Source organism: Nansenia antarctica, assembly GCF_963989245.1.
Source record: "Nansenia antarctica genome assembly, chromosome: 4".
Lineage (NCBI taxonomy): Eukaryota > Metazoa > Chordata > Actinopteri > Argentiniformes > Microstomatidae > Nansenia > Nansenia antarctica.
The window spans coordinates 72,680,897-72,707,438 of record NC_137689.1 but is presented as its reverse complement, the minus strand read 5'-3'; the positions used below and the strand labels follow the sequence as shown (position 1 = coordinate 72,707,438).

Genomic DNA, 26,542 nt, shown 5'->3' with positions numbered 1-26,542 from the left:
ACACTAGAAAAAGAGTCAAGTGTGGCAGAACCCCAGAACAGACGGACACAAGAGGCAAAATAACAATAAAAGGATTTATTAAAATGGACAAAAATAATAAACCTACTCTAACGGGGCCTAAGTGGGGGGAATGTGTGGATGACAGAGAACTAGAAAATGTAAATGAGGTGGGACTGTACTCTATGTGTCTGGGTGTGAGTGTCTAGCGTGCAAAAACTAGTGTGGTGTAGATATGTAGATGAGTGAAGTGTTGAAATATGTACGTGTACTAACCAGTCCAGAGCAGAGAGGGGGAATAGTCGGCAGGCAGGCAGGGGGGGGTTAGGCAGGAGAGGATGTCGGCAGGCAGGCGGGGGATTAGGCAGGAGAAGTAGTCGGCAGGCAGGCAGGGGCATAGGCAGGAGGGGTGGTCGTTAGGCAGGCAGGGACATAGGCAGGAGACGTAGTCGGCAGGCAGGCAGGGGTCTAGGCAGGGGAGGCAGGTTCCTTTGGGGAGCGAGGGGTAAACAAAGAAAACAACTAGAGTTAGCAAAATAACAAACAAACAAAACTCGGAAGTGAAACTACTAGAACTAGAATAGACGAAAGGAGAGCCAAACAACTAACCACATGGGTCAAAATAATCAAGCGTCGGAGGAAGGTTTCTGGGGCTTCTTATAGGGCTGCCTCTTCCTGAGATGATAGCCACCTGCTGTGGAAGGTCCAGCTGTCTCCACTTGAGCCTGATGAGGCTCAACGAGCGCCAACGAGGCAGGAACGAGCGGAGCCGAAGAGGGATTCACAACAGTGTCTATGTATCTGTCCGTGTGTGTGTGTGTGTGTGTGTGTGTGTGTGTGTGTGTGTGAGTGAGTGTGTGTGTGTGTGTGTGTGAGTGTGAGTGTGAGTGTGTGTGTCTGTGTCTATGTTTCTGTCCCCGTCTGTGTGTGTGTGTGAGTGTGTGTGTCTGTGTCTATGTGTCTGTCCCCGTCTCTGTGTGTGTGTGTGTGTGTGTGTGTGTGTGTGTGTGTGTGTGTGTGTGTGTGTGTGTGTGTGTGTGGGTCCTTCCTCCATGGTGCCCCTAGTCTGTTGTTGCTTCATTTCCCAGATAAATGGTCTGGAACCCTCTTAAACGCAATGAAGCAGGAGAATACACTCCTGTGTGTGTGTGTGTGTGTGTGTGTGTGTGTGTGTGTGTGTGTGGTACAGTACATCACCCAGGCCTGTGCAGTCTGCGGTGTGATCTAAGGTGAGCCTATGAAGACAGATGAAGAGCTTAGTGTTTACTTTGATCCTGCATGGAGGAGCTAAATCTGTCTCCCCTTCCAACTCCGCTTATATACCGTCTATCTGTCCTATAATGTCCTATAAAATCAAATAATGACAAATACTTTGCTCAGGCCAGGTTTGAGTTCCAGGCCTATTATGCTCTGTGTGCAATAGCCTGAGACACAAGGTTACTTGGACACAGATTAGCCTAGTCCTGGGGGGTATTCCATCAACGTCGCTAGAGGAAAATCCAGGCAGATTTTTGATAAGTCTCGTGAAATTTCATCAAAATAAGCCTGGATTTTCCTTTAGCAACATTGATGGAATACCCCCTTGGACTAGAACGTGATTTCAATCCTGTCTGTTCTATTTTTCAGGTTTTCTGCTCGAAATGCCCACAGTGAATATAGAATATCTCCACAATCACAAGGGCCTTCATAATGATCTTGGTATCAAATGAAAGCTAACACCTGTGGAGTGACTGTAGAAGTGTCAGAATCAAAACATATGTTACTGTGTCAGAGTAAATAGAGCTAGAACATTATGAAAAATCTCAAATTCAGTCTCCGCCTAAAAAACAGCTTTTAGAGTGAATATCAGCTTGGAAACCTGACTGAATAAGCCCAAATCATCTAGGAATCAGTACTCCAGGGTCTGATGAGTACTTGTGCCAAAGTAGATGCTAGTAATGTGAGCCAGTGCAACTTTGTACCTGTTTTAGTACAGGTATGTTTAGGCGGACACCAAATTTGAATGTGTTTAGTGCCATTTGACCTTTCTCATGTATCAGACTATGAAATTAATTACATATCACTATACAAATTCCATCCAAATACAACTGTTTTTTCACTTGTTTTGAAAATTAACCCATTCACCTCTATACATTTACCCACGCAAAGAAAAACATACATAGAAAATGAAGTTTGACTCAGATTTATTGTCAAATTGAGAATATACACAATTACAATAAAAGCAAACTTTGGAATATGAAACTGAAAATATAATCAAACACACAATAAAACCAAACCTTGAAATCTGCCACTCAGTCATTTGCACTATATACTGTATATATACATATACACGTATATCTCTATAGTCCATCATGCCACAAAGCAAAACAGTTCCTTTTTGCTTGGTTGCACAGAGGGACCTGGCATTTCCTGCAGTATGCACCGTCTGCAATACCTCCTCATCTCACTACCGTCCTCTCCATAGTACGCTGGCATGCAGGTCAGTGGTGGTGGTGCTGCTGCTGCCTGCTGCCCCCTGGTGGTGCTGCTGCCCCTGATGCTTCAGTAAACTCAGCCATTTCTTTGACCAGCTGTAGCCTGAAGGACTTCTGGCTGTGTGGCCTCTTCATGGCAGGGTCCTTCCTCATCTGGAGCAGCTCCTTGTGGAGAAGGAAACTGTTCATCACCACGGCAACGAAAAATGTCTCCATTTCATGGTTTTGTGGTGGACGCTGTAGTAGCCAATCAGGGCATCTGATAAATCCACACCACCCATGCTCCTCCGATTGTAGGCGACTACAGCGTCTGGAACAGGTACAGCCTTACTGTGCCACACACCCGCCTCGTTCACCTTCCTCTGCACAGTCTGTCCACTGAAGGCTTCATACACAGTCTGTCCACTGAAGGCTTCATACACAGTCTGTCAGCTGAAGGCTTCATGCACGGTCTGTCCACTGAAGGCTTCATGCACGGTGGAGCACAGGGTGGCCTCACGGGTGTCCATCCATTTCACAAAAAGGAGTTTGACGCCACCATCCTCTCATCGATTGAGATGTCTTTGTGGGGCTGGGAATGTGCTTGGCAGGCAGTCACCCTTTCTGTGTACAGTCCAGGGGTTTTATTTTGAACAGCCGGTCATGTTCTGAAAGTGTTCTTCTTGCTGGCTGGCGTGAATCTGAAAGGGTTTGGTTTTGTGTCCCTTTCATCTCTGCTGTGCCACCTTTCTTCCTCCTCTTCCTCACTCACTCACTCTTGAAGTGGAAGGTGCACGTCGAACACGGCTCTTTGGAGGTGCTGATTTGCGTGGCGCTCTCTTCCTCTGGTGTGGTCTCTCTTCGGGTGAGTCTGAGTCCGATTCGTTGGATGGTGGCTGAGGAAGAGGCGCAGAATGCCTGCGAGCGGAGCGGCCTTGCTGTGGCGTGGGAGTGGGAGTGGGTGATGGCTGGGCGGTGGCAGGAAGGGGAGGAGCAGGAGGAACATCTTCCTCACTATTGAACCAAAAATAAATATATTCATTCCACACACACACAACTACAGTATATACACTTGACTATGACTCTCTTTACTGTATGATTCACTTGCCTAGTCAAATGTATTGATTGTAAGTCACTTTGGAATAAGGCATCTGCTAAATGCCAAAAATGTAAATGTAAATGTATAAACTCAGGGGAATAGGAATGTTTAAAGGGGTACACCTGTGGAATAGCTGTGAACTGAGAATGTGTAACTCATTCTGCAAATTATTTTTTGTTTTTCTATATATTATGATAAATAAATGCATGATTAGCCTACTATTGTGTATGGAACTTTTCTTTTTGCTTCTGTTTTTTCCCCAAATCTAACATGTAAAAAGAGTAGGTAGGCACTATAAGCTACTCGCTAAGTAAGATGTAATAAAAGTGATTCTGATTCTGATAGTAAGCATTGATAATGTTGATGTAATGTTATAATGATGTAATGTTAATGTTATTAATAAACACTATCACTTGGTGCCTTAATCATTGTATTAAACGTAGAGTATGTATTAGATGTGTGCCTATTGTGGGAACCCGCTCACTTGACCAGGGGGAAGTCCACACACAGAGCTAGAGAGGCCAGGAGACAGTGGTCACTTTTTTACATTTTTGGCATTTAGCAGACGCCTTATTCCAAAGCGACTTACAATCAATACATTTGAATACTAAGCATGTGAATCATCAGTCCACCATTCGTGGCAGGAAGAGTAATCTAGCTCAGGCCCGGGGCCATTGATAGAAGGAAAAACCTTCTCCTATCACCTTCTTCTAAAAACTTTTTTTTAAATGTACACTGGAGAAACAAAGAAACAGTACAAGGGGGGCAATAGAAGTTGTAGAACAAAAAGTCAAACTTTAATGGCAATGGTGAACTCACCCATCCGGCGTCGTGCCATGTCGTGTCCTCTCCTCCCGTCCTCTCCTCCCGTCCTCTCCTCCCGTCCTCTCCTCCTGTCCTCTCCTCCTGTCCTCTCCTCCTGTCCTCTCCTCTCCTCCTGTCCTCTCCTCCTCTCCTCCCGTCCTCTCCTCCCCTCCTCTCCTCCCCTCCTCCCGTCCTCTCCTCCCCTCCTCTCCTCCCCTCCTCCCGTCCTCTCCTCTCCTCCTGTCCTCTCCTCCTCTCCTCCCGTCCTCTCCTCCCGTCCTCCCGTCCTCTCCTCCTCTCCTCCCGTCCTCTCCTCCCCTCCTCTCCTCCCCTCCTCCCGTCCTCTCCTCCCCTCCTCTCCTCCCCTCCTCCCGTCCTCTCCTCCCGTCCTCTCCTCCTGTCCTCTCCTCCGCTGGCACAGCTGTTCCGCATCCGCTTAACGATCCCGCGCTCGCCGCTGTGGTGATTGGCGGATGCGGTTCAGCTGTGCGAGCGGATAGTAGCAATTACTATTACTCTGTCTAGGGGTGCTGTCCATCACTCTGTCTAGGGGTGCTGTCCATCACTCTGTCTAGGGGTGCTGTCCATCACTCTGTCTAGGGGTGCTGTCCATCACTCTGTCTAGGGGTGCTGTCCATCGTACTCTGTCTAGGGGTGCTGTCCATCGTACTCTGTCTAGGGGTGCTGTCTGTCCATCATACTCTGACCCCGGTTTAGGGGCGCTGGTGAACGGGTTGCCACACTATGTTAAACATTATCAGGTGGGTGAGGAGGTGCGCCACCAGGAGGAAGCAGCCAGGTGCGCCAAGGCAGTCTCCCAAGCCCAGCAAGGCCGCTGGATGAAGTGGGAGAGCGTGGAGAGGAGGAAAATCACGTGGAACGAGCTGTGGAGCATGGAGTCTAATAGGCTAAGTTTCATCATCAGAGCCACATATGATGTCCTGCCCTCTCCTACCAACCTACATCTCTGGTATGGAGAGGACCCAGCCTGTCTCCAGTGTGCAGCCCCAGCAACCCTCAAACACATCTTGGTGGGTTGCAAGACCAGTCTAACTCAAGGAAGATACACCTGGCGCCACAACCAAGTGCTAAAGTGCTTGGCTGCCGAACTTGAGCACAAGAGGGTAACCACCAACGCCATGCCTCTAAATGCCCAGACTACCTTTCCACGGAAAACAACCTTCATCCGGGAAGGGGAGAAACAGCGGACCAAGCCATCACCTCCAGACTCAGGCCCACTGAACGCAGCCCGGGATTGGGAAATGCGGGTAGACCTCAGCCAGAGGCTCACCTTCCCACCCGAAATTGCAGCGACCAACCTGCGCCCAGACCTAGTCCTCTGGTCCAAGTCCTGCCGGCGTGTCTTCATCGTAGAACTGACGGTCCCATGGGAGGAGGCCATCGATGAGGCATTCGAACGGAAGAGGCTGCGGTATGCCAACTTAGCAGTCGAAGCAGAGGGGCGGGGCTGGAACGTGAAGGTGTGGCCAGTGGAGGTGGGCTGCAGAGGCTTTGTAGCCAGCTCCACCACAAGGCTCCTGAGTGCAGTAGGGATCAGAGGACAGGCCCAACGGAAGGCAATCAGAGAACTGTCCACTGCAGCAGAACGGAGCAGTCACTGGCTGTGGCTGAAACGTAGGGACCCAACATGGGCTCCCAAATGACCACGTGGTGCCACCGTGCGACACACACCCAGGCCTGATCAGCCTGTGGTGGGCCAACCTCGGCAGAGGGTGTCTTGTGATAACTGGCCGAAACACCCAATGAGGTCGGGGACCACAACTGAAGATGTGTCGTACTGGTGGCACCAGGTGATCATTGCCAAATTCCACTCCACCCAAGAGGACATCTCCAACTCCACTCAATTGTTGTGCTGAATATTTAGGGATTTTAACAACCAGTCCTATTAAGAATCCATGCTGGACCAACTGTTATTAAAAAAATGTATGGTATATACTTAGTGGTGTTCTGTACTATTCATGTAATCTTAAAAAAAAAACATGTCTATTACTTGCTGTGGTAAATCAGAAATCAGAAATTTGGCAACTCCCGCCATTGTAAGTCATTGAATGTCAGTCAGTCACTGTCAGTGAAGCGTTGTTTGTTTGTCCCAGTTTTCAAAGGGGGCGTGGCTTAGCGATAGGTCCATTCCACATTTGTCAAATACATAAGTATGCCTTGATGTATAATGAGCATTATTTACAATGAGCGAGGACACAGGCAATTCTTTCAAAAACTTTATTGGGCACACAAGTTATACACAGCAATTGTGGGTGAAAACACTTTGTAAGATTCGCTAACGAATGTAATGTAATGTAATGAGTCAGCAGTTTTACAACGCCTAATGCCGACCAGGAAAATCCACACAGGTGAAGGGGTCAATACTGGGCCCACCGTCAGTCATATGAGCTAAAGAAGAGCATTTATTGCTTGTTTTAAATCATTCACAACCATTTTAATCCATCCTGAATAGCGACACTACGACCCCGACTACAGACAACACATAGCCCGTTGTGGCCGGGACACTTGCGCAGATCTGACAGGTTCAAGAAATATGGCGGCAGCTCTACCCTACCTATCCAAACCTGGGTGATTTAAGTGTCCAGGGACTATGGGGTGGCATCTAGACAGGGCCCTCCACACATGGAGCTCTGCTAGGGATTACAGAGACTAGGGGTTGCATCTAGACAGGGCCCTCCACACCTAGAGCCCTGCTAGGGATTACAGGGACTAGGGGGTGGCATCTAGACAGGGCCCTCCACACCTAGAGCCCTGCTAGGGACTAGGGGGTGGCATCTAGACAGGGCCCTCCACACCTAGAGCCCTGCTAGGGACTAGGGGGTGGCATCTAGACAGGGCCCTCCACACCTAGAGCCCTGCTAGGGATTACAGGGACTAGGGGTTGCATCTAGACAGGGCCTTTCACACATGAACCACCTCTGGGGATTTCTTAACCACTTGTACAGGAGAAAATGACCACAAAAGTGTAGGCTTTTCTAAAATAAATGTTGTCATCACCTCATTGATCAATCAATCAATCAATCAATCAATCAATCAATCAACACAGACAAAACAACAGCTTTCAAGACAAAATGGTTGAAGTAATTTGAATGAAATGGGATACATTTTATGTCTGTACATGTTTATGGTATGCTATGCTAACATTAGAACTCAAGTCACAAGTTCAAAAAAAATCAAAAAAACATTTAGGACAAACCTACACTCAACATGTCAGAAGTGTGCTTCCTGAAAGAGCAACCCTAAAGAGGAAACCAAGACCATAACAGAAAAGGAGACTAATTCTTTTTTTTCTTTTTTTTAAAGGGAAAACACACAAAAGACAAATCATTTGATATCTATGATACACAGTAGTACATATTTACACACAAAAAATACAATTTTAGAGCTGAGATCTTTATTACAAAAAATATTCTCTGTCCCTCATGCTAATAATCGTAGTTTCTTTTTGGTTTGTCCAAAAGAATTTTCTTGATCAGAAAAACTGAAGAAGAAGAAGAAACCCATCCTGATGCAGACATTGACATCACCAGAGACGGTTTCCTCCTTCGCTTTACAGGGAAACAACTTAAGGCAGCAGAGTGTGTTGACCCCTTTTGAGAGAAAGGACTTTGCAGAACACTTGGGGGTGGTGGGGGGGGTGGTGGGGGTGGGGGTGGGGGACAGGGGTTCCAGAGGTAAAGAACGGGGACTAGGGAGGGAAGCCATTGCTGGTCTGTTATAATCCCCTCAACGACCACAATTGCGTCAACAACTCCAAAAATTGCATAAGAGACAATAGTTTTCGGGTAGATGGCTCAGAGGCAGGGTAAAGATAGAGTAATAAGCGCATCAAAACAAACCAAAAGAGACATGCATCCAGGGGGTGTCATCGTCATCATGATCATCATCATCATCATCATCATCTAAATAAATAAGCAGGAGTGAGAACGCATTATGGTGAGGAAACTTGGGCAGAACCGCGAGAGGACGTTTTTCTCCGGGAAGAAAATCGGTTGATCCTATTTACATATTACGAAAAAAAAGGAAAAAAAAGGCTTTTTATTCCATAACACCCCCCCAACCCCCACCCCCCCCGCCCCCGCCCGCCCACTCTATGAGAAGAACACCGGTGCAAAAGTCTTTATTGAAGAGCGACATTAATTCATCTTCTGTTTGTTTAGAAGCTGAAAGGCAAAAGTAAAAGGAGCACAGTAAAACACCTGATCACACTGCTGTGTGGTTATGTACCAGCTATGTCAAATAAATAAATAATATCATATATATTTTACTTGTTTGAAATGTTTTAGTTTAGTAGTGGGAGACTGAACATAAAGCCGTGTCAGGGTCAGTCTAAATATGTGCTGTGTGCGAATGTCAGAGATGCACATTTCCACCTGAGAAGGGAGGATCTAGGCAGGTACTTACTCTGAGTGGTAGTGGTAAGAGAGAAGTCCTAGTCAAACGCCATCTCCTGACTCTTCCGTACACAGCGAGCCACCTTCCTCTTGAACTCTCCGCAGGGGTCCTCCCTCCACTCTTTCTGCACGACAACACACAACAGCCATATAACGGTCACGTCTCTTCACTACACTCGCTCCCCGCTGGTGGAATGAACTTCCCACGGCTGTCAGAACTGCAGAGTCTTAGTAGTAGAGACATCTACTACCCCCCAGCACTGTGTCTCCTGAGACACCTGCTTCCCCCTATACTGTGTCTCCTAAAATGTCTACTTCCCCACTTGTACTGTTTCTCCATTGTCCACATTAAAACTCTGGACCTCACAACACAAGGACCACCCACTGGGATTAACCCATCTACATCTACACTTACATGTTTGGCATTCAGCAGACGCCTTTATCCAAAGCGACTTACAACAAGTACATTTGTCTAAGTGAGTGAATCATCTATCCATCAGTCATCGCAAAAAAAGTTACCTATGCTAGAACCAGGGGCCATTGGCAGTCATAATGCTAGAAGAAGGAAGAATGTTCTTTTAAAAATATATATATATTTACAGTAGAGAAACTCTACAGGGGGGGTAGAGGGGATGGAAAGGTTTCAGGAGGGACAGTTAACCCTCACAACGAACACCTCTGCCCACCTTTGTGTCCCAATCCTCCACACTGTTCCCATCTCAGTTCCATTTCACTACACCTTACGTTAAGAAAACTATTGGCAAAAAAAGCCCCAGCTGATTGGAATAATTTACCAGTTAGTATTAGATCCATCACATCTTTTGGTAGTTTTAAGCTTGTTCTGTCTTCTTACTTTTTGACTGACTGTTCTTGTTACCTTTGAAGTTGTCACCATTTATACTTAATATATTATATTCAACTGTATTAAGTATATTGTAGAATGTAGTATAATATAGTATGTAGTATCCATCCACCTTCCTTTATTCTATTAGCCATTTTGGCCTTGTTATGGTTGTAATGTTTTCAATGTTTTCAATTAGTAATGTTGTTGTTTGTCTCTTGTCTGTCTGTATTTGGTCATAATTGTACTTTTATTATTTCTGCTGTTATGATTGTAATATTGTGTTAGGACCCTCTCTAAAACGAGATGACGCATCTCAAGGGGTTTATCCTAATAAAGACATTTACAACAAGTGGTTAGGGTTAGGGGGGGTGCAAACAGGGACGTAGCAGTGGCGTCTGGGGTCTTACCGCTGCGTCCACGTTGGCGGGTGAGTCGCCGTTGGGGTCGGCCAGCATGGAGATGACGCTGATCATGATGGTCTCCACGGTGTGGATGGGCAGCCAGCGCTCCTCTGGCTTCTCATAGCCAAACTTGTCCTCCCCAGGCTCGTGCAGGATAGAGATGCACACGTCTCCGTTCTTTGCAACTGGAAAGAGAAGATGGAGGGGGGAGGGTGAGGAGAGGAAGAGGACTCATCGTCACCTGAGCTGGCACACTGGTCATTTGTCATGGAATGTTTTGTGTTTATATATATATATTTATTTATTTATATATGCCATTTAGTTAACGCTTTTAACCAAAGCGACTTACATTGCAGGGTGTGTACATACATTTATGATCCCAGTGTGGAAACGAACCCACAACCTGAGCGTTGATAGTTCCGTGCTCTACCAACTGAACCACAAAGGCTACCTGTTTAATTGTAGATATGGACGGTTTAACAACAGGATGGTCAATCAGCAAAAAGAAAAAAGAAACTAGCATTGTTCAGGCTCCAGCCACATGGCGTTAAAACACACAATGGTCACTATTCACTTTGAAAACACTATACAACTGCCGTGGCGGCCAATCAAGTGTTACCCAAACAAAGGTCTACCGCAGGGTTACAATTTAGTTGGGTTGATGAGGAGACAGACAACAGTGTGTGTGTGTGTGTGTGTGTGTGTGTGTGTGTGTGTGTGTGTGTGTGTGTGTGTAAATCAAATCAAATTGTATTCGTATAGCGCATTTCTCACAAAATGTGACCCAATGCGTTACACAAAGAGCAAAGAAGATAAAGCAACAACTAAGATGGACATTCAAAAGGCGAGATTGAATAAATAGGTTTTGAGGTCTCGCTTCAATGTTTCCAGAGTTTTGGGCAATCTCAGGCTCTCAGGTAGGGTGTTGTGCCATAGTCTGGGAGCATACATATACATATATATATATATATATATATATATATATATATATATAGCAGGGGTCGTTCTCACCATTGGGGTGCCACAGCTCTGTAATGAACTTCATCTTCGGGGGTCTGTGAGGGTAGTCGTGGGGAAAGTTCAGGTACGCTTTGAAGAAACCTCCCTCGCTGCGGAAGGACACAAAGTGTGAAATTGAGCGTCAGACGAGAGGTGGCAAATCAATTACCTCACCGCAAAGCAAGTAAGGAGTGTGTATTAGAGACACTGACACAACAACAATGACAACAAGGCGAACAAAGTGAAATCACTCAGGACTTACAACAGTGTGTCCTGGGGTCCGATGACGACAACCTCCCACTGGTAGATGTCATCATCGTCTATAAGCCCAGCAGAGAAGCCTTCCACCGGGTTCTTGTTGAGCTCTATAATTACAGAGCAGCACTGGGGGTTATGACACGACTGACACTCTCGTCTCTATATAAGGCCCTGACAGATTAGCCAAGGCAAGTTCAAAGGCATATGACTAATATGCTAAATATAAAAAGAGCTCTGATCAATTGTCATTTCTCACACAATCTATAGCTAAAATCCTTCAATTCCGTCAATGTTAACCTAGTTAATTAATTAAGACTTGACAAGAAGATCAGCCTGCGGTGTGTCAGTGTGAACATGATCAGCTGCGACCAGACTTAGCTTGTGCTAGGTTAGGTTAGCATGCTACAACTTCTCTATGCATCACGCTGGCAGCTTGCGCTAGGTTAAGTTAGCATGCTACAGCTTCACTATGCATCACGCTGGCAGCTTGTGCTAGGTTAAGTTAGCATGGTACAACTTCACTATGCATCACGCTGGCAGCTTGTGCTAGGTTAGGTAAGCATGCTACAACGTCACTATGCATCACGCTGGCAGCTTGTGCTAGGTTCAGTTAGCATGCTACAACTTCACTATGTATCAGCGAATACGATTTGATCGTTTAAACTCGCGTTAAGCCAAATAACACAAAGACACCAGAACCGAGTACATAACAAAATGGACCACGATCGGTCCGGATTGGTAACTTTTAACATGTCATTTCTATCAGCGAACTAAACTTCCAGGCGTCTGAATTCCGACTCGAGTCAGTTAGCTTAGCTTAGCTTAGCTTACCTGCCAGTTGTTTCCGAAGCAGCAAGGATGATTGATCACTCATGTTTTATGTAATCTAGACAAGGGCAGAGGTCTAATGACAACAATCAGATATAACCACTAAAGTAAAAAAAAGAAAAACCCGGTAAATAAAGGGGAATATGGGAAGGAGATCTTCTAAGTTTGGACAACAAGGCTGTCAACAACTCCCAGTCTCAGTGTGCTAGCTCACTTAGCTTAGCTAAATCCCAAACGACTGCGCAGGCGCACTGCTTCAACCCCCCCAGGCTGGCCTCGGTCCCTTAGATCTGACAGCATTGGGTAGGCGTAAGCAACATGGACCCTTAGATCTGACAGCATTGGATAGGTGTAAGAAACATGGACCCCTTAGATCTGACAGCATTGGAAAGGTGTAAGCAGCATGGAGGAATCTCAAACCAGCCAATCATATTATGGCAAATTTGACCTATGCTGTTTTTTTCAGATCTACAGAAGCTACAGAACTTGGGACTCACCTCATCCCATTAGGTCCTGCCATGGATGTCAGCTGTATGCCCTGAATGGCAGATGATGAGTATTGTTGTGTGATCCTCATTCATTTAGATTGATGAGGATCATGCATGTTTACATTTCGTGATTAGGTGTCTTTGCTCAGCAAACTTTGTGGGCTTGCATAGTCTTATTTTGGTAGTGGAAAAGGTTAAAAGATGTTTAGATAAGATAGATAGAGAGAGAGAGAGAGAGAGAGAGAGAGAGAGAGAGAGAGAGAGAGAGAGAGAGAGAGAGAGAGAGAGAGAGAGAGAGAGAGAGAGAGAGAGAGAGAGAGAGAGAGAGAGAGAGAGAGAGAGAGAGAGAGAGAGAGAGAGAGAGAGAGAGAGAGAGAGAGAGAGAGAGAGAGAGAGAGAGAGAGAGAGAGAGAGAGAGAGAGAGAGAGATAGAGAGATAGAGAGATAGATAGATAGATAGATAGATAGATAGATAGATAGATAGATAGATAGATAGATAAATACATAAATAGATAGATAAATAGATTTGACACTTCTATTGAAAGCGGGGTTTCCCATTGTCTACCCCTGCTGCCTTCCACCTTCCATCTCCAAGGCTAGCTGGTCGTAAACCCCTATCTCTAAAGTCTGTGATATCATCTAAACCCAGAGCAAGGAGGTGCCTGCCCCAGGTGATACAGTCAAGGACAGGTTTTTATTAAGATTCATAACACCCATGAATTCAAGGTAACAATTGACATCTACCTCATTTTTATTTATTGAAGTATCACATCCAAATCTCTGGAGTAAAGAGCCGACATGTCAACACCGGCTTCACTCTCGATTGTGAGGTGCAGTAAGAAAGACACAAAGAAGGGCGACATACTTTCATGGTTGATTTAATGTATTAAGCACCAGCTTAACATGACAATTGAAACAGTGGGATAAACACCCCATATGTCCATGTTCATATGTCCATGGACATATGTCCATGTTCTTATTCAGTATAAAATCATCTTAGCCACACAAAAGCGGAGGCACAAAAAAGGGGGAGGACAAACATGACAACACACACAAAAAAAAAGAAATGCATCTTTTTTTCCGAATCCTAGAATTAGCTTCAATTCAGCCTCCCTGCTTTAGTAGAACAACTGCCGGTAGTCCTGAGTCATCTACTGTCCGGGGGCAGACAGGCTTTTGTTCATGAACTGTTTCTTGGTGAAACACACCCACCACTGAAAGAGAAAGGAGATCACATCGGAGTTAAACCCTAAGCTCAAATATCCACCCGCCTCCCACAGCCACACTGTCCGACCGCTAGCTTTTCGATAGCGTAGCTGGTTTAACATCGGGTATTTGAGGAGACTGTGACGACGTGTGTTGACGAGGTCAGAGGTCGCAAGTTTCGAGGCTCGGTCGGAGCAAGTCGAATTGCGGAGGCGACTGTTTGCAACAACGTGACGTCTGTTTCACCCTCGCATGAGATCTGACAGATAGGGAGGTGCATCAGTGTGTAACAGGAGGTTTGGTGTTAATGTTGCCAGGTAGGGGGGTGTATCAGTGTGTTACAGGAGGTTTGGTGTTAGAGTTGCCAGGTAGGGGGGTGTATCAGTGTGTTACAGGAGGTTTGGTGTTAGAGTTGCCAGGTAGGGTTAGTGTTGCCAGGTAGGGAGGTGTATCAGTATAGGAGGTTTGGTGTTAATGTTGCCAGGTAGGGTTCGTGTTGCCAGGTAGGGAGGTGTATCAGTGTGTTACAGGAGGTTTGGTGTTAGAGTTGCCAGGTAGGGAGGTGTATCAGTGTGTTACAGGAGGTTTGGTGTTAGAGTTGCCAGGTAGGGAGGTGTATCAGTGTGTTACAGGAGGTTTGGTGTTAGAGTTGCCAGGTAGGGAGGTGTATCAGTGTGTTACAGGAGGTTTGGTGTTAGAGTTGCCAGGTAGGGGGGTGTATCAGTGTGTTACAGGAGGTTTGGTGTTAGAGTTGCCAGGTAGGGAGGTGTATCAGTGTGTTACAGGAGGTTTGGTGTTAGAGTTGCCAGGTAGGGAGGTGTATCAGTATGTTAAAGGAGGTGTGGTGTTAGAGTTGCCAGGTAGGGGGGTGTATCAGTGTGTTACAGGAGGTTTGGTGTTAGAGTTGCCAGGTAGGGAGATGAGGTGTTGCCAGGTAGGGAGGTGTATCAGTGTGTTACAGCAGGTTTGGTGTTAGAGTTGCCAGGTAGGGGGGTGTATCAGTGTGTTACAGGAGGTTTGGTGTTGCCAGGTAGGGAGATGAGGTGTTGCCAGGTAGGGAGGTGTATCAGTGTGTTCCATGAGGTTTAGTGTTAGAGTTGCCAGGTAGGGAGGTGTATCAGTGTGTTACAGGAGGTTTGGTGTTAGAGTTGCCAGGTAGGGGGGTGTATCAGTGTGTTCCAGGAGGTTTGGTGTTAGAGTTGCCAGGTAGGGAGGTGTATCAGTGTGTTACAGGAGGTTTGGTGTTAGAGTTGCCAGGTAGGGAGATGAGGTGTTGCCAGGTAGGGAGGTGTATCAGTGTGTTCCAGGAGGTTTGGTGTTAGAGTTGCCAGGTAGGGAGGTGTATCAGTGTGTTACAGGAGGTTTGGTGTTAGAGTTGCCAGGTTGTTCCAGGCGTTGGTGTCTCACCTTGCTTGGCTTGTCTGTCTGGGGGTCAAACACGCGGTCACACAGCCTCAGACCCGTCTCCTGACGCACCTGCTGCAGGTAGGCCCTCATGGACTCTGACAGGGGAACAACAACATCATCATCAACAACAACAACAACAACAACATCATCATGAACAACAACATCATCATGAACATCAACATCGTCATCAACAACAACATCATCATGAACATCAACATCGTCATCATCATCATTATTATTATTATTATTAACAACAACATTATCAACAACAACATCGTCATCATCATCATTATTATTATTATTAACAACAACATCATCATGAACAACAACAACAACAACAACATCAACAACAACAACATCATCATCATCATCATCATCGTCGTCAACATCATCAGATACATTGTGGTCTTCTGTGGCATATGGCACTTTTCCACTACGTTGCAGACCTGGTGCTGACCTGGTGCTGACCCAGGTCAGCCCGCTTCGGTCCCCTTTTCCATTCGTCGGTCCAGGTCGCTTTAGTCCCAGGTCCCAGGTACCACATCCGAGCAGGGTCTTTTAATTTCCTATCCGGGTGTCTTTGCCAGGCTGCGTGTGACGTGTGACGCTGCACACCGTTGATTGGTCAATGGACAATCGTCATCCCATGTCCCATCCCATATTATTTCTTCACAACCGCCATCTTGAAAATACCACATTCACTAGGAAAATGTCACTACATTTTCTGTAATAGCTTATTAATAAAGATTCGGAAAATTATGCTGACCATCGTATTATCTTAGTTTAATGTCATTTCAATGATTCATATAACTTTTATTTACAACAAGCACAACACAAAAATCGCTATTATGCACCGTGTTTGTCCGTGAATAACACCGGCTGTGGAGGTGGTAAAAAAACACAATACTCCTTTGCTAACTTCACCATCTGTCTACGGTCATTTTGAGCCCTTAACCACCGCGCTGACACCCCGAGAAGTTATGCTTTTAACCGTAAACTCGATGAACCGGGAGTTCGCCCGCAGCCGTCCAGCCATTTTCACCATTCACTCATGAGTCAAATGCCGGTTTTAACAGGGAATTCGCTCCGCGCTATGTCCACGGTGATAGGAGTGGAGGATCGACTCCATTCAAAAACGTTTGAATTCCCTGGCTTCTCCTCTTTCCGGACACGTTTGAATTGTTATCCTAACCCCCGGTAAACCGAAGTTATTAACCCGCAAACGGCACCGTGTTTGTCTGTGAATAACACCGGCTGGGTCATGAGTCAAAATCCGGTAGATTCGCGTCTTGTCGGCGTTTCCCGATGATGATACTACAGTTCATAAAGCAGACAAGTGAAGGCAGTGGTTTTAAGGGTTCAAAAAACATGACTTTATTATGTGTACATAGCTTCCTCTCTCTCTTTCTCTTTCTCTCCAAAAAAATCACTGCTGTTGCTGTGTACACCCGGAAGCTTTTTGCCAGGCTGCGTGTGACGCGTAACTCCGCCTACTATCCTCTACTCCTCCTACTAGTCCGGGTCGGTTTGTGTATAATGGAAACCAGAACAGATCAAAAGTGACCCGACCTGACCCCGAAGTGATGCGTACCGCGCTAAAGCGGGACCCAGATGGAAAAGTGCCATTAGTTGGTAGAGACACTCGCTAGTCAAGCCAAAACATTGCAATGCAACTAACCAGGTAGTAGTGGTGTGGATTACTCACTGAATCTAATACATTGCAATATTTTTGGCTTGACTAGTGAGTGTGTCATTGATTTTCAACAACGTTTTCACCAGCTTGTGAGCTTAGAATTATAAGGTTCTATCTCCGTTTCGGGTCTTTCGGGAGATATTGAGCGTCTGTCTTTTGTTGTTTTGTGAGATGGAACCTTTGTATTTTATTAATTACTAACTAAAACATTTCAACATTTTAAAAATAACACCACACAGGCATTAATAAACACAATGGATCAGATTATGTAAAAAACTCAATTTGGACAAAAATGGAGATAGAACCTTATAATTCTAACGTCACGAGCTGCTGTCACACACATCCCAGGCCTGGTCCTTACCCTCCTCCTGCTTGCTGCTGGGCTTGGCGTACATGGCGTTGAGGGGGAAGCCGGGCTCTCCGGGGATGGGGAAGTTAGTGATGCCCAGGGTGTACATCTCCTTCTCCCCCTGGCCCCTGGAGCTGCACTGCAAACACAACCACCAGACATGCAGGGGTTAACTTAAGTTGACTCAAGATAAGTTTAGTAGCCATACAATACACTCTATGGAGGAGGGAGGGAGGGAGGGAGGGAGGCAGGGAGGGAGGGAGGCAAGGAGGGAGGGAGGGAGGCAGGGAGGGGAGGAGAGAGGCAGGGAGGGAGGGGAGGAGGGAGGGAGGGGAGGGAGGGAGGGGAGGGGGGGAGGGAGGGAGGGGAGGGAGGGAGGGAGGCAGGGGAGGAGGGAGGGAGGGAGGCATTTCTTAAGTATTCCAATCAGGCCCGTTATCACATTACTGAAGGAGCGCCAAACTCGGTCGCCTTTCAGTCATTGTTAACCGTGGAATCAGAGAACGTACGACGTTGGTGATGAATCAGATGCAGTTACCTTCTGTAGCTTCTTTAGGCATTCGGAGATGTACAGGGTGACGTAGATCAACGTCCTGTCTGCCTCGTTCTGAAAACACAAACAAGTACAGTAAGTTGGGATACACCAGGGCCCAGTTGTTCAAAACGTTTATTCTGGATCAGAATGATCCCGATTCTGTTCTCTGATCCAGGATCAGATCTATCAGGCTGATTTGGGGTCGTATAGAGGGAAATCAGCCAGCTCGATCTGATCCTGGATCAGAGAAAATAATCGGGATCATTCTGATACGGGTTAAAGGTTTTGAACAACTGGGCCCAAAACACCAAGGCAGCCTAAATGTCAGTATCAATGGGAGTAGTACTGGTACTATCTGCTGTCTGCTGTCTGGGAGCTCGCACGTATTGTTTCCAGATATGTCTACAGACGTCATCAGATGTGGTCCTCATCCTGTGGCTCAGTAGGTAGAGCACGGCGCTAACAACGCTTAGGTTGTGGGTTTGATTCCCGCTGGGACCATATATATGTAACTGAAATGTATGTATGCACTCACTGCAATGTAAGTCGCTTTGGATAAAAGCGTCAGCTGAATGGTGTGTGTTATGTGCAAGAGCAGAGTCTAGTTCCAGTCAGGGCAGACAGCTGTGAGAGGGAGAACTATGGGAAGACTGTGTGGCCGCGGGGCAAAACCCAGACAAGCAGGCTGAGGCATGTAGGAGAACCAGAGCCAAACCACCAGGAAGAGGTGGGAGGGGGAAGGAGGGGCTGCTCGGGGGCATTCCCTTCCCTGAAATATAGTCTACTTAACAGCACACACATCTAGGGCTACATAGGCAGTGTGGATGTGGTAGATAGATACCTCACAGCAGTTATGCCATGCATTCATTCCCCCTTTTCAATAAACATTGAATTGAATAAACCATATCGTGACAACATATCAAATAATCGAAACATTTTCCATACCTTGATTTCATAATTCTTAAAGAAGACGTTGGCTTTGAAGTAGTAGATGGCCTCGTCAATTATGTCCGTGTCTTTGGCTGGAACGACAAGTAAAGGAACAGAGTCGTATACAATCGGTCATTTTTTTAGAGGATGCTGGCAGGGCAAGTTCCCACAAATTAAGAGAGTGACGACTTCACAGGCTCATGGTAACACCAAATAAGGAAGCAAGGAAGTCAGACGCATTAACCACAGAGGGAGACAGAAATGGACTGAGGACAGAGAATCTGGCTGAAAAAATGCAGGTTAGATAATAGATATATAAATCTAGATATGAGATATCTCTGTCATCTTGTATGCCGTCATCTTGCAGTCTAGGACATTTAGTCAAATCTAGGATGGATGGATGGATGGGTGGGTGGTGGATGGATGGGTAGGGGTGGCTAGGCAAAACTACACTGGGTCTTTATGAAGGCATCCCCCCCCCCTAACATTCACACACACCCTCCAGCTTTGTGACTTACTCTCTTTCGATGCTGGACCCTTGAACTGGGTTCTGAGAGGCAGCATTGCCATGTTCCCCACCATCTTGGTGTCAGGGTCCATCAGGCCTGAGTGATATGCCTGCGGAGAGACAGAACAAGTTGAAGTTGCTTTCACACTGATGATGAACTGTTTTTTTTATCAGACACAATAGTCTTTTCGAACCTTTTTTGGACCAGATACACTAGGAAAAGACCCAGCTGATGGATCAGATGGCCTGTCAGCTGTCATGATCACAACATGAAGCTGCCAGCCAGCAGAAGTGTTAGCTTGTTAGCTAGCTGGCTGGCTAGGCGCGATGGGTTAAAACAGCTTAGACGCTCATTTTGTCAAACAAACGAGCACATTTTAACGTATTCATATTATAGAGGTGAATGCGTTGGGAGGTTGTGACAAAAAGTAGGTTTCACTTACCGGCATTTTGAGCGATAAATACCGATCTTTCAACCCAGCAAAAAGAAAAGATGTAAGCGTTGCAGGACGCTGCTTCCTGCTTCTGCTCGCCCCACCCAACAGAATGACCAGGAAATGGACAGATGTTGTACGTGGTGTTGTCCACCAGGTGGCGACATACAACCACAATTAGATGTTGTACGTAGTGTTGTCCACCAGGTAGCGACATACAACCACACTTAGATGTTGTACGTAGTGTTGTCCACCAGGTGGCGACATACAACCACAATTAGATGTTGTACGTAGTGTTGTCCACCAGGTAGCGACATACAAGCATTTTTCTTTTAACGTTTTTTTTTCTGAGTGGGGCAGTCCTACTCATATTTTTTATTTTATTGGACAGATACAGTGAAGACAGACAGGTAAGTAAGGAGAAGAAGGGAGAGAGGGCATGTCCTGGGCCGGATTCGAACCCATGCCGACATAGGCATACAGGTGCAACTCAACAAATTAGAATATCGTGCAAAAGTCTATTCATTTCAGTAATTCAACTTAAAGGGTTAAACTTAAATATTATATAGACTCATTGCATTGTACATATGCATGATTATACTTTTCAGAGGGCTGACATTTCTGTATTTAAAATCCTTTTCTTATTGATTTCATGTAATATAAAAAATATCTGAGATATTTAATTTGGGGTTTTCGTAAGCTGTAAGCCATAATCATCAAATTTATAACAAATAAAGGCTTTAAATATCTCACTTTGCATGTAATGAGTCTATATAATATCTAAGTTTAACCCTTTAAGTTGAATTACTGAAATAAATGAACTTTTGCACGATATTCAATTTTTTTGAGTTGCACCTGTATGTGTGCACTGTAGACCGTGGTGCTAGACCACTGGACCACCCCAGGCCATGGTGCTAGACCACTGGACCACCCCAGGCCATGGTGCTAGACCACTGGACCACCCCAGACCATGGTGCTAGACCACTGGACCACCCCAGGCCACTAACCGCAATTTTCAGAGCTGACAGCGTGACATTGTTTTACAATAGTTTTATTGACAAAATATTTGTATTTATTTTTATTGACAAAATACGTCTTTAACAGTCTACGATCAATTATGGCAATAGAGTTCTGGTGAAATTAAGTAAAACAAATATTCCGGTTGTCACTGAGTTCACATAACGGAAAAAATGATAAATAATGCATCTTAAAAACATCACAAATGGACAAATAATTTTTTCTAGGATCAGGAATAAATAACATTCAATGTCAAGGCATATTGATATTTGAAATCTGCACAGAGCGTTTCCCTTTGATTCTCAAATGTCCTTGTCAAAATGGGAGTTTCAGATTCTTTTTCTTTCGCCTCTTTTCCAGAGCAACGCTTCCTGTCATTCCTCAGTCATCCCTGGAAGAACTCGTCGTAGTTTGTGTTGCTAGGCTCCGCTTCCTCAACCTCCTGGAGAGAGAGAAGAACAAGGAAAGAGAGTGAGTGGGATGACTATATTATAATATTGAGTTGTGTGAGTGAAGGTCTCTAGTAGGCAGTTCAGTTTCAGTCCACAAGGGGGCAGCGCAGCTTTCACCTTTGGCTCCTTGAACTCCAGGTCTTCTCCGTACTGGATGGAGAAGTCGATGTGCTGCAGGACGATGTTGATGCCTTCCTCGTCGCTGCGGTCGAAGGGCAGGAACCTCACCATGCTGTAGTCATCGATCTGGAGGACAACAACAACATTTTCTATGTGATTTTTTCAGGAATTTTAGTGTTTTTACATTATTCACATGTTTGGCATTTAGCAGATGCTTTTATCCAAAACGACTGACAACAAATACATTTGTCTGAGTTAGTGAATCATTGGAGCACTTTGAGCTGCAACGTTTGCAGGAAAAGCGCTATACAAATAAAAAGTTATTATTATTATCTATCCCACAGTCATTCATTATAAGAAAAAGTAATCTATGCTATGACTGGGGGGTCATTGGCAGTTACAATGCTTTTTGGGGGGGAGGGGTTGTTTTATTTATAGTAGAGAAAACTGTACGGTAACGGGGGGGTAGTGGGGATGAGTGGGTCTTTAGGAGTGTTTTGAGAGGAAACATAACCATAGACTTTGTTTTCCATTGTTGTTGTGTTGGTAACGCTGTGGACCTCTGGAACACATTAGGAGGTTACCCGCACAGACCAGTAAAGACATGAGAGGTCAACAGTCTGGCTTGAGAGGTCAACAGTCTGGCTTGAGAGGTCAACAGGGTCTGAACAGAGCGTGATCTCACCAGCCCAACGATGGCTTCGGTCAGCTTCCTGAACTTCTTGCTCCTTTGGGAGCTGTTGTCCTGCATCAGCGAGTACATGTCTGGGTCCAGGTATCTGTATGGAGAGAGAGAGAGAGAGAGAGCAGGGTTCCTACAAGTTTCAACAAGTAGGGGCGCTTAGGTGGCGTAGCGGACTAAGCGCTGACCATGTAACCGCAGGGTTCCCGGTTCGATTCCTCTCTCTCACCCATCCTTCCTGTCAAATCTCTAGTGTCTCTGTCACAATAAAAATGAAAATATGAGTGGGACTGCCCCACTCAGAAAAAAATACTTTCAACAAGTCAAATTTAAGACCTTTTTAGAAGACCTCTTTGAATATATTTTTTTACCTATTCGCGACACCTGATAGCTTTTTGTCATCCTCGAGGTGATGAAATTAGGGATTTCACTGCCATACAGACAAAAAAGGAAGCGAATTGGCATTTTTTGGGTTCCAGCTTGATTAATTTCCGCGTAGATGTGGTCGGACTGATTTCCTTGCAGGATCTCATCTTTAAGACCTGGCACCTAATTTTTAGACCGAATAGGGACCTTTTTAGGCCTTATAAACTGGATTGCTGGATTTTAGACTTAAAGGCTTTTTAAGACCAGCGTGGGAACCCTGAGAGAGATGCGGCAAGATGCCTCAGCGCCCGCCAACACAGAACCGCTCAGCATGTTTGAGCTGGAGACGAGGCGGTCCAACACACAGGGACCACACGCATCCATCCCTAGGAACACATGCACTCAGACACACATGCAATTACGAGGGCGTGCGCACACGGATCACACACGGACCCACACACACGGCCACACACACACACACACAGACACACCACGGATACACACACACGGTTTCACACTCACACTCACACTCACACGGATTCACACACATGGACACACACACACGGACACACACACACGGACACACACACGGACACACACACATACACACACACAGACACGCACACACACACACACACACGGACACACACACGGACACACACACACAAATAGGAGGGATTATATCCCATCTGAAACATACTTTTCTATTTCCTTCTTGGCCCTGGGACTGAGGAGGTCAATCTTGGTCATGATGTTGACGGAGGGGATCTCCAGGGACACCATGGCACTCAGAGCCGCCATGACACCAGAGATGAACTGGGGAGGGAGAGACACGGAAAGAGAGCTCACCATCACTCAACTGGCACCTGACAATCCCTCAGGTGAGACTTAACCGTTATTACATTCAAATCAATTCAAATTAAGTTTTATTTGTATAGCGCAAGCAGGCAAAGGCACGCAAGCAGGCAAAGGTAAAAAACCTGTACACTGTGCATCCAGGAAAACTCCCTTGCAGCCCTCTACTCATAGAGCGACTACTACCAGTTTGCTTACCAGTGCACAGCAGCGGCCCCCAAACCCCCCCCCCCCCTACATTGTAATGAACTGGTATGGTATCATTATGTAATGGACCTATCGCTAAGCCACGCCCCAAAATAGACATTGTCCAATCATATCACAGCAAAAGTCACGACAGGCAGCAAACAACTCGCTGATATCTGATGGTGAAAAGCTTCTAGACTAAATATTCTTGTCATCTTTCAAAAAAAACACGTCTATTACTTGCTGTGGTAAATCAGAAATCATAAATTAGCCAACTCCCGCCATTGAAAGTCATTGAATGTCATTCAGTCACTGTCGGTCAGTCAGTCACTGTCAGTGAAGCGTTGTTTGTTTGTCCGAGTTTTCAAAGGGGGCGTGGCTTAGCGATAGGTCTATTGTGACAGTGAGTGAAGAGCCGGGTGTGACTGGGACCGAAGGGGGTGAACTGGAGATTGGTTGACAGAATCAGAAAACGGCGGCGGCGGCCATCTTGTCTGTTACCTTGAAGGTCTCCACCATGAACTGAGAGTCCACCAGGAAGACGCCACACACACGGAACTCCCACTGCTGGAGCTGGTCCACCAGCTGACGCATCACGGGGAGGTGTGTGTACAGCTCGATCTGACCTGCGCACGTCACACACACACACACACACACACACACACACACACACACACCATCATCATCATCATCATCATCCTCATTACAGTATGTAATCATTTCACTCACTAGGACCTTACAAAGACAGTCAAACAGAACCTTACCAAGACAGTCAAACAGAACTTTACAGTCAAACAGAACCTTACCAGGACAGTCAAACAGGATGTAGTCATCCTCCACATGACCCAAGCTCTCCTCCAGCCAGTCAAAGTTGTTGGCGAAGTACTCCATGCAGAAGACGAGACCTCCGTTAGGGCCGAAGCGCATGGAGTCATCCTCCATCACGTCATCCACCACGATCAGCTCTCTGATGTCTGAGGACGGGAAAACAGCCCGTCAGGATATTGACATAGAAGCACTTTTATTTTATTTTTTTCTGAGTGGGGCAGTCCCACTCATATTTTTTCATTTTATTGGACAGATACAGTGAAGACAGACAGGAAAGTAAGGAGAAGAAGGGAGAGAGAGAGGGCAGGTCAGCAGGGCATGGGCCGGATTCGAACCCATGCCGACATGGGCATATGTGTGCGCACTGTAGGCCGCGGTGCTGGACCACCCCAGGACACTTCTAATGAACAGACAGAACTGGGTCAGCTGGGTCATACAGGACAGGAGCAACACACAAATCATGATGGGCTTCAGGGAAACAGACAAAAATGAGTCTGACGATGTTCCCTGAACCCGGTCATGATTGCTGCGTTGCTGCTCCCGTGTGACCCGAGCTGATCACGTGTGTCTGGGGTTCCTCACCTGCCATGACGGGGTAATCGAAGTGTTCCGCTGCGGGATCCAGGTTGACCACCTGGACTGAACGGTTAATGGCGTCAAAATGTTTGATCATGGTAGAGCAGTAGGTACTCTGGTATGGGGGGTGGGTAGAGGAAGATACAAGTATTAGCTAGTAAACAAACAGAACCGGTTTGAATACAACTCACAAACCAAGCGTGGATGAGGTCTGTCTGTGCAAGTAATGACAACAAATAGGCTAAAGTGTGAAAAAGTCAAAAATCATATTGAGATAAGAGAAAGTCAAAAATGGACACTTGTGCTGGTCTTTAGCGTGCAAGCTACACTGTGTATAATAAGCCACATTGCATGTGTTAGATGTGCAGGCTAGTCTAGTATTACTACCAACCTTTCCGCTCCCCGCCGGGCCCATCACCAGCTGTGCGTAACGAGGCATCTTAACACTCCTGTCCCAGACGAGACGATCTTTAAACCACAGAGGGGTGAAACTCTCCTAAACTATCAGAAGTTGATCAGCCTGATTGAGAAGATTAGAGAGTCTCTCTGTGCTCCTCATCCCCCGTGTCGCAGCAGCTCTCCGCTAACAACATGCTTGGCAGGGTTGCCAGATGGGATGGACAATTTCCAGCCTAACCACTACAGTCTCAAAACCGCTAAATCCACCCAAAACCTAGATAGTCAGAAAACCGCTGATTACTATTGGGCCAGGTGCCCATCTCCTGCCCCCTAAACTGTATGTCTGTTGCCAATGATGTTTGTAAAATAAAAATAAAAATAAAAAACTGCACATTGTAGGCTATGTAGCTACTAGGGTGTGTGTTTTAACTTTATGCATTTTGTGACTTTCAGGCACTGACATGTTGATGCCGCCTAAATGCTGTTTAGTGTTTATCCAGACCAACTGGCTAAATGCTTATTTTTTTCGGGAAAAGTATGGCCATTCGGCGGTAACCAGCCCCATCTGGCAACCCTGGATGTTGTTTCGCGCACAACCGCAACTACGGATAGCGAATTGAGACAAACAGTTGTCGTTCCTAGAGAAACGCAGTTCTCCAAGGACTTCGATTGATGACTACTGAGGACCCTAGTCTGTGCTGAATGCGACAGGCAGCTTCCAGCGTGTATCTATCTCTGTATAGGCGGTTATAGTCAATGTTATAATTGGTATGCTTAGGTGTTTCTTGCTGTGTCACTGACTTGGGCCATGAAAAAGCATGTGACATTTGTTGGAAATGCCCAAGGCAACAGTGTTCCACCTGGGACGCAACAGGAGGGCGTGCGGGGCTCCTTGCTGTCAAGGTAAAGATGCATCACTCACCTGGACATATTTGAATTTAACGTTTTCTTGTTTGAATTTTTTGAATTTAACGTTTTTTTGTTTGTGCTCCTTATTTTGTTGCAATAACTTTTTTTCCCCACATAATCATGTTGAATAAATTAAAGTGTCTCTAGGTCTTGCTGTAATTAATTGTAAAGTGTAAATATCAACTGTAATTGATTCTAAAGTCATCGTCATGTAATCAAATCATTGAATGTGATTGAGGAGACAATGAAAATGACTTGTTTGATCAGTCAAATAAAAATGAACTGATTTGCATTGCAGGTCTGTACCTCAGTCAAATTGGGGTAAGTTCATACGCGTCAAGATATATAAAAAATGTTTTTGAAAAATTGCAACATTGCTTTCAATGTAGGTTCAGGTTGCAACCTGAGACTAGTTTCCTTAAACAGGGACAGTCAGGAGTGTCTGAATGTGGCCTTAATCAGAGGAAACACTACACCGTAGAGATTAGTCTGGAGACAAGAAGA

General features: G+C 45.8%; 3 protein-coding genes across 4 annotated transcripts; all 3 read right to left on the bottom strand.

Annotated features, from left to right (window-relative positions):
• Positions 1-422: 422 nt before the first annotated feature.
• On the bottom strand, positions 423-12,299 carry ube2g1b (ubiquitin-conjugating enzyme E2G 1b). 2 transcript variants are annotated; one of them, XM_080530329.1, is made up of 6 exons: positions 12,102-12,299; positions 11,275-11,377; positions 11,025-11,122; positions 10,020-10,198; positions 8,779-8,893; positions 423-486 (listed from the first exon to the last, which is right to left on the bottom strand). In XM_080530329.1, exons 1-5 carry the CDS (start codon positions 12,142-12,144, stop codon positions 8,807-8,809), a joined length of 510 nt encoding a protein of 169 aa, XP_080386455.1. In that variant the 5' UTR covers positions 12,145-12,299; the 3' UTR covers positions 423-486; positions 8,779-8,806. The 2 variants fall into 2 exon arrangements, with proteins under 2 accessions (XP_080386455.1, XP_080386454.1); XM_080530328.1 differs by lacking the exon at positions 423-486 and adding an exon at positions 6,601-8,537.
• A 1,157-nt stretch (positions 12,300-13,456) lies between these two features.
• Positions 13,457-19,747, bottom strand: arpc3 (actin related protein 2/3 complex, subunit 3). Its single transcript, XM_080529009.1, has 7 exons — positions 19,658-19,747; positions 19,225-19,324; positions 18,722-18,798; positions 17,780-17,848; positions 17,254-17,380; positions 15,200-15,294; positions 13,457-13,800 (listed from the first exon to the last, which is right to left on the bottom strand). Exons 1-7 carry the CDS (start codon positions 19,661-19,663, stop codon positions 13,738-13,740), a joined length of 537 nt encoding a protein of 178 aa, XP_080385135.1. The 5' UTR covers positions 19,664-19,747; the 3' UTR covers positions 13,457-13,737.
• Positions 19,748-20,737: 990 nt separating this feature from the next.
• Positions 20,738-25,301, bottom strand: gpn3 (GPN-loop GTPase 3). Its single transcript, XM_080530139.1, has 8 exons — positions 25,122-25,301; positions 24,737-24,845; positions 24,133-24,300; positions 23,828-23,952; positions 22,986-23,101; positions 21,923-22,016; positions 21,235-21,363; positions 20,738-21,107 (listed from the first exon to the last, which is right to left on the bottom strand). Exons 1-8 carry the CDS (start codon positions 25,167-25,169, stop codon positions 21,051-21,053), a joined length of 846 nt encoding a protein of 281 aa, XP_080386265.1. The 5' UTR covers positions 25,170-25,301; the 3' UTR covers positions 20,738-21,050.
• Between the last annotated feature and the right edge of the window lie 1,241 nt (positions 25,302-26,542).

Coding starts and splice junctions, on each gene's coding strand:
- arpc3 (XM_080529009.1), bottom strand. Junction 18,799..19,224: donor GGGTCCAGCATCGAAAGAGA/GTAAGTCACAAA, acceptor TTGTCGTTCCAG/CCAAAGACACGGACATAATT. Junction 15,295..17,253: donor CAGCAGCAAGCAGGAGGAGG/GTAAGGACCAGG, acceptor TTCCCCTGTCAG/AGTCCATGAGGGCCTACCTG.
- ube2g1b (XM_080530329.1), bottom strand. CDS start 12,144: ATGAGTGATCAATCATCCTTGCTGCTTCGGAAACAACTGGCAG. Junction 10,199..11,024: donor AGAGCTGTGGCACCCCAATG/GTGAGAACGACC, acceptor TTCTCTTTCCAG/TTGCAAAGAACGGAGACGTG. Junction 8,894..10,019: donor CCGCCAACGTGGACGCAGCG/GTAAGACCCCAG, acceptor GTTGTCGTGCAG/AAAGAGTGGAGGGAGGACCC.
- gpn3 (XM_080530139.1), bottom strand. CDS start 25,169: ATGCCTCGTTACGCACAGCTGGTGATGGGCCCGGCGGGGAGCGGAAAG. Junction 23,953..24,132: donor CATCCTGTTTGACTGTCCTG/GTAAGGTTCTGT, acceptor TGACGTGCGCAG/GTCAGATCGAGCTGTACACA. Junction 21,108..21,234: donor TGGAGTTCAAGGAGCCAAAG/GTGAAAGCTGCG, acceptor CTCTCTCTCCAG/GAGGTTGAGGAAGCGGAGCC.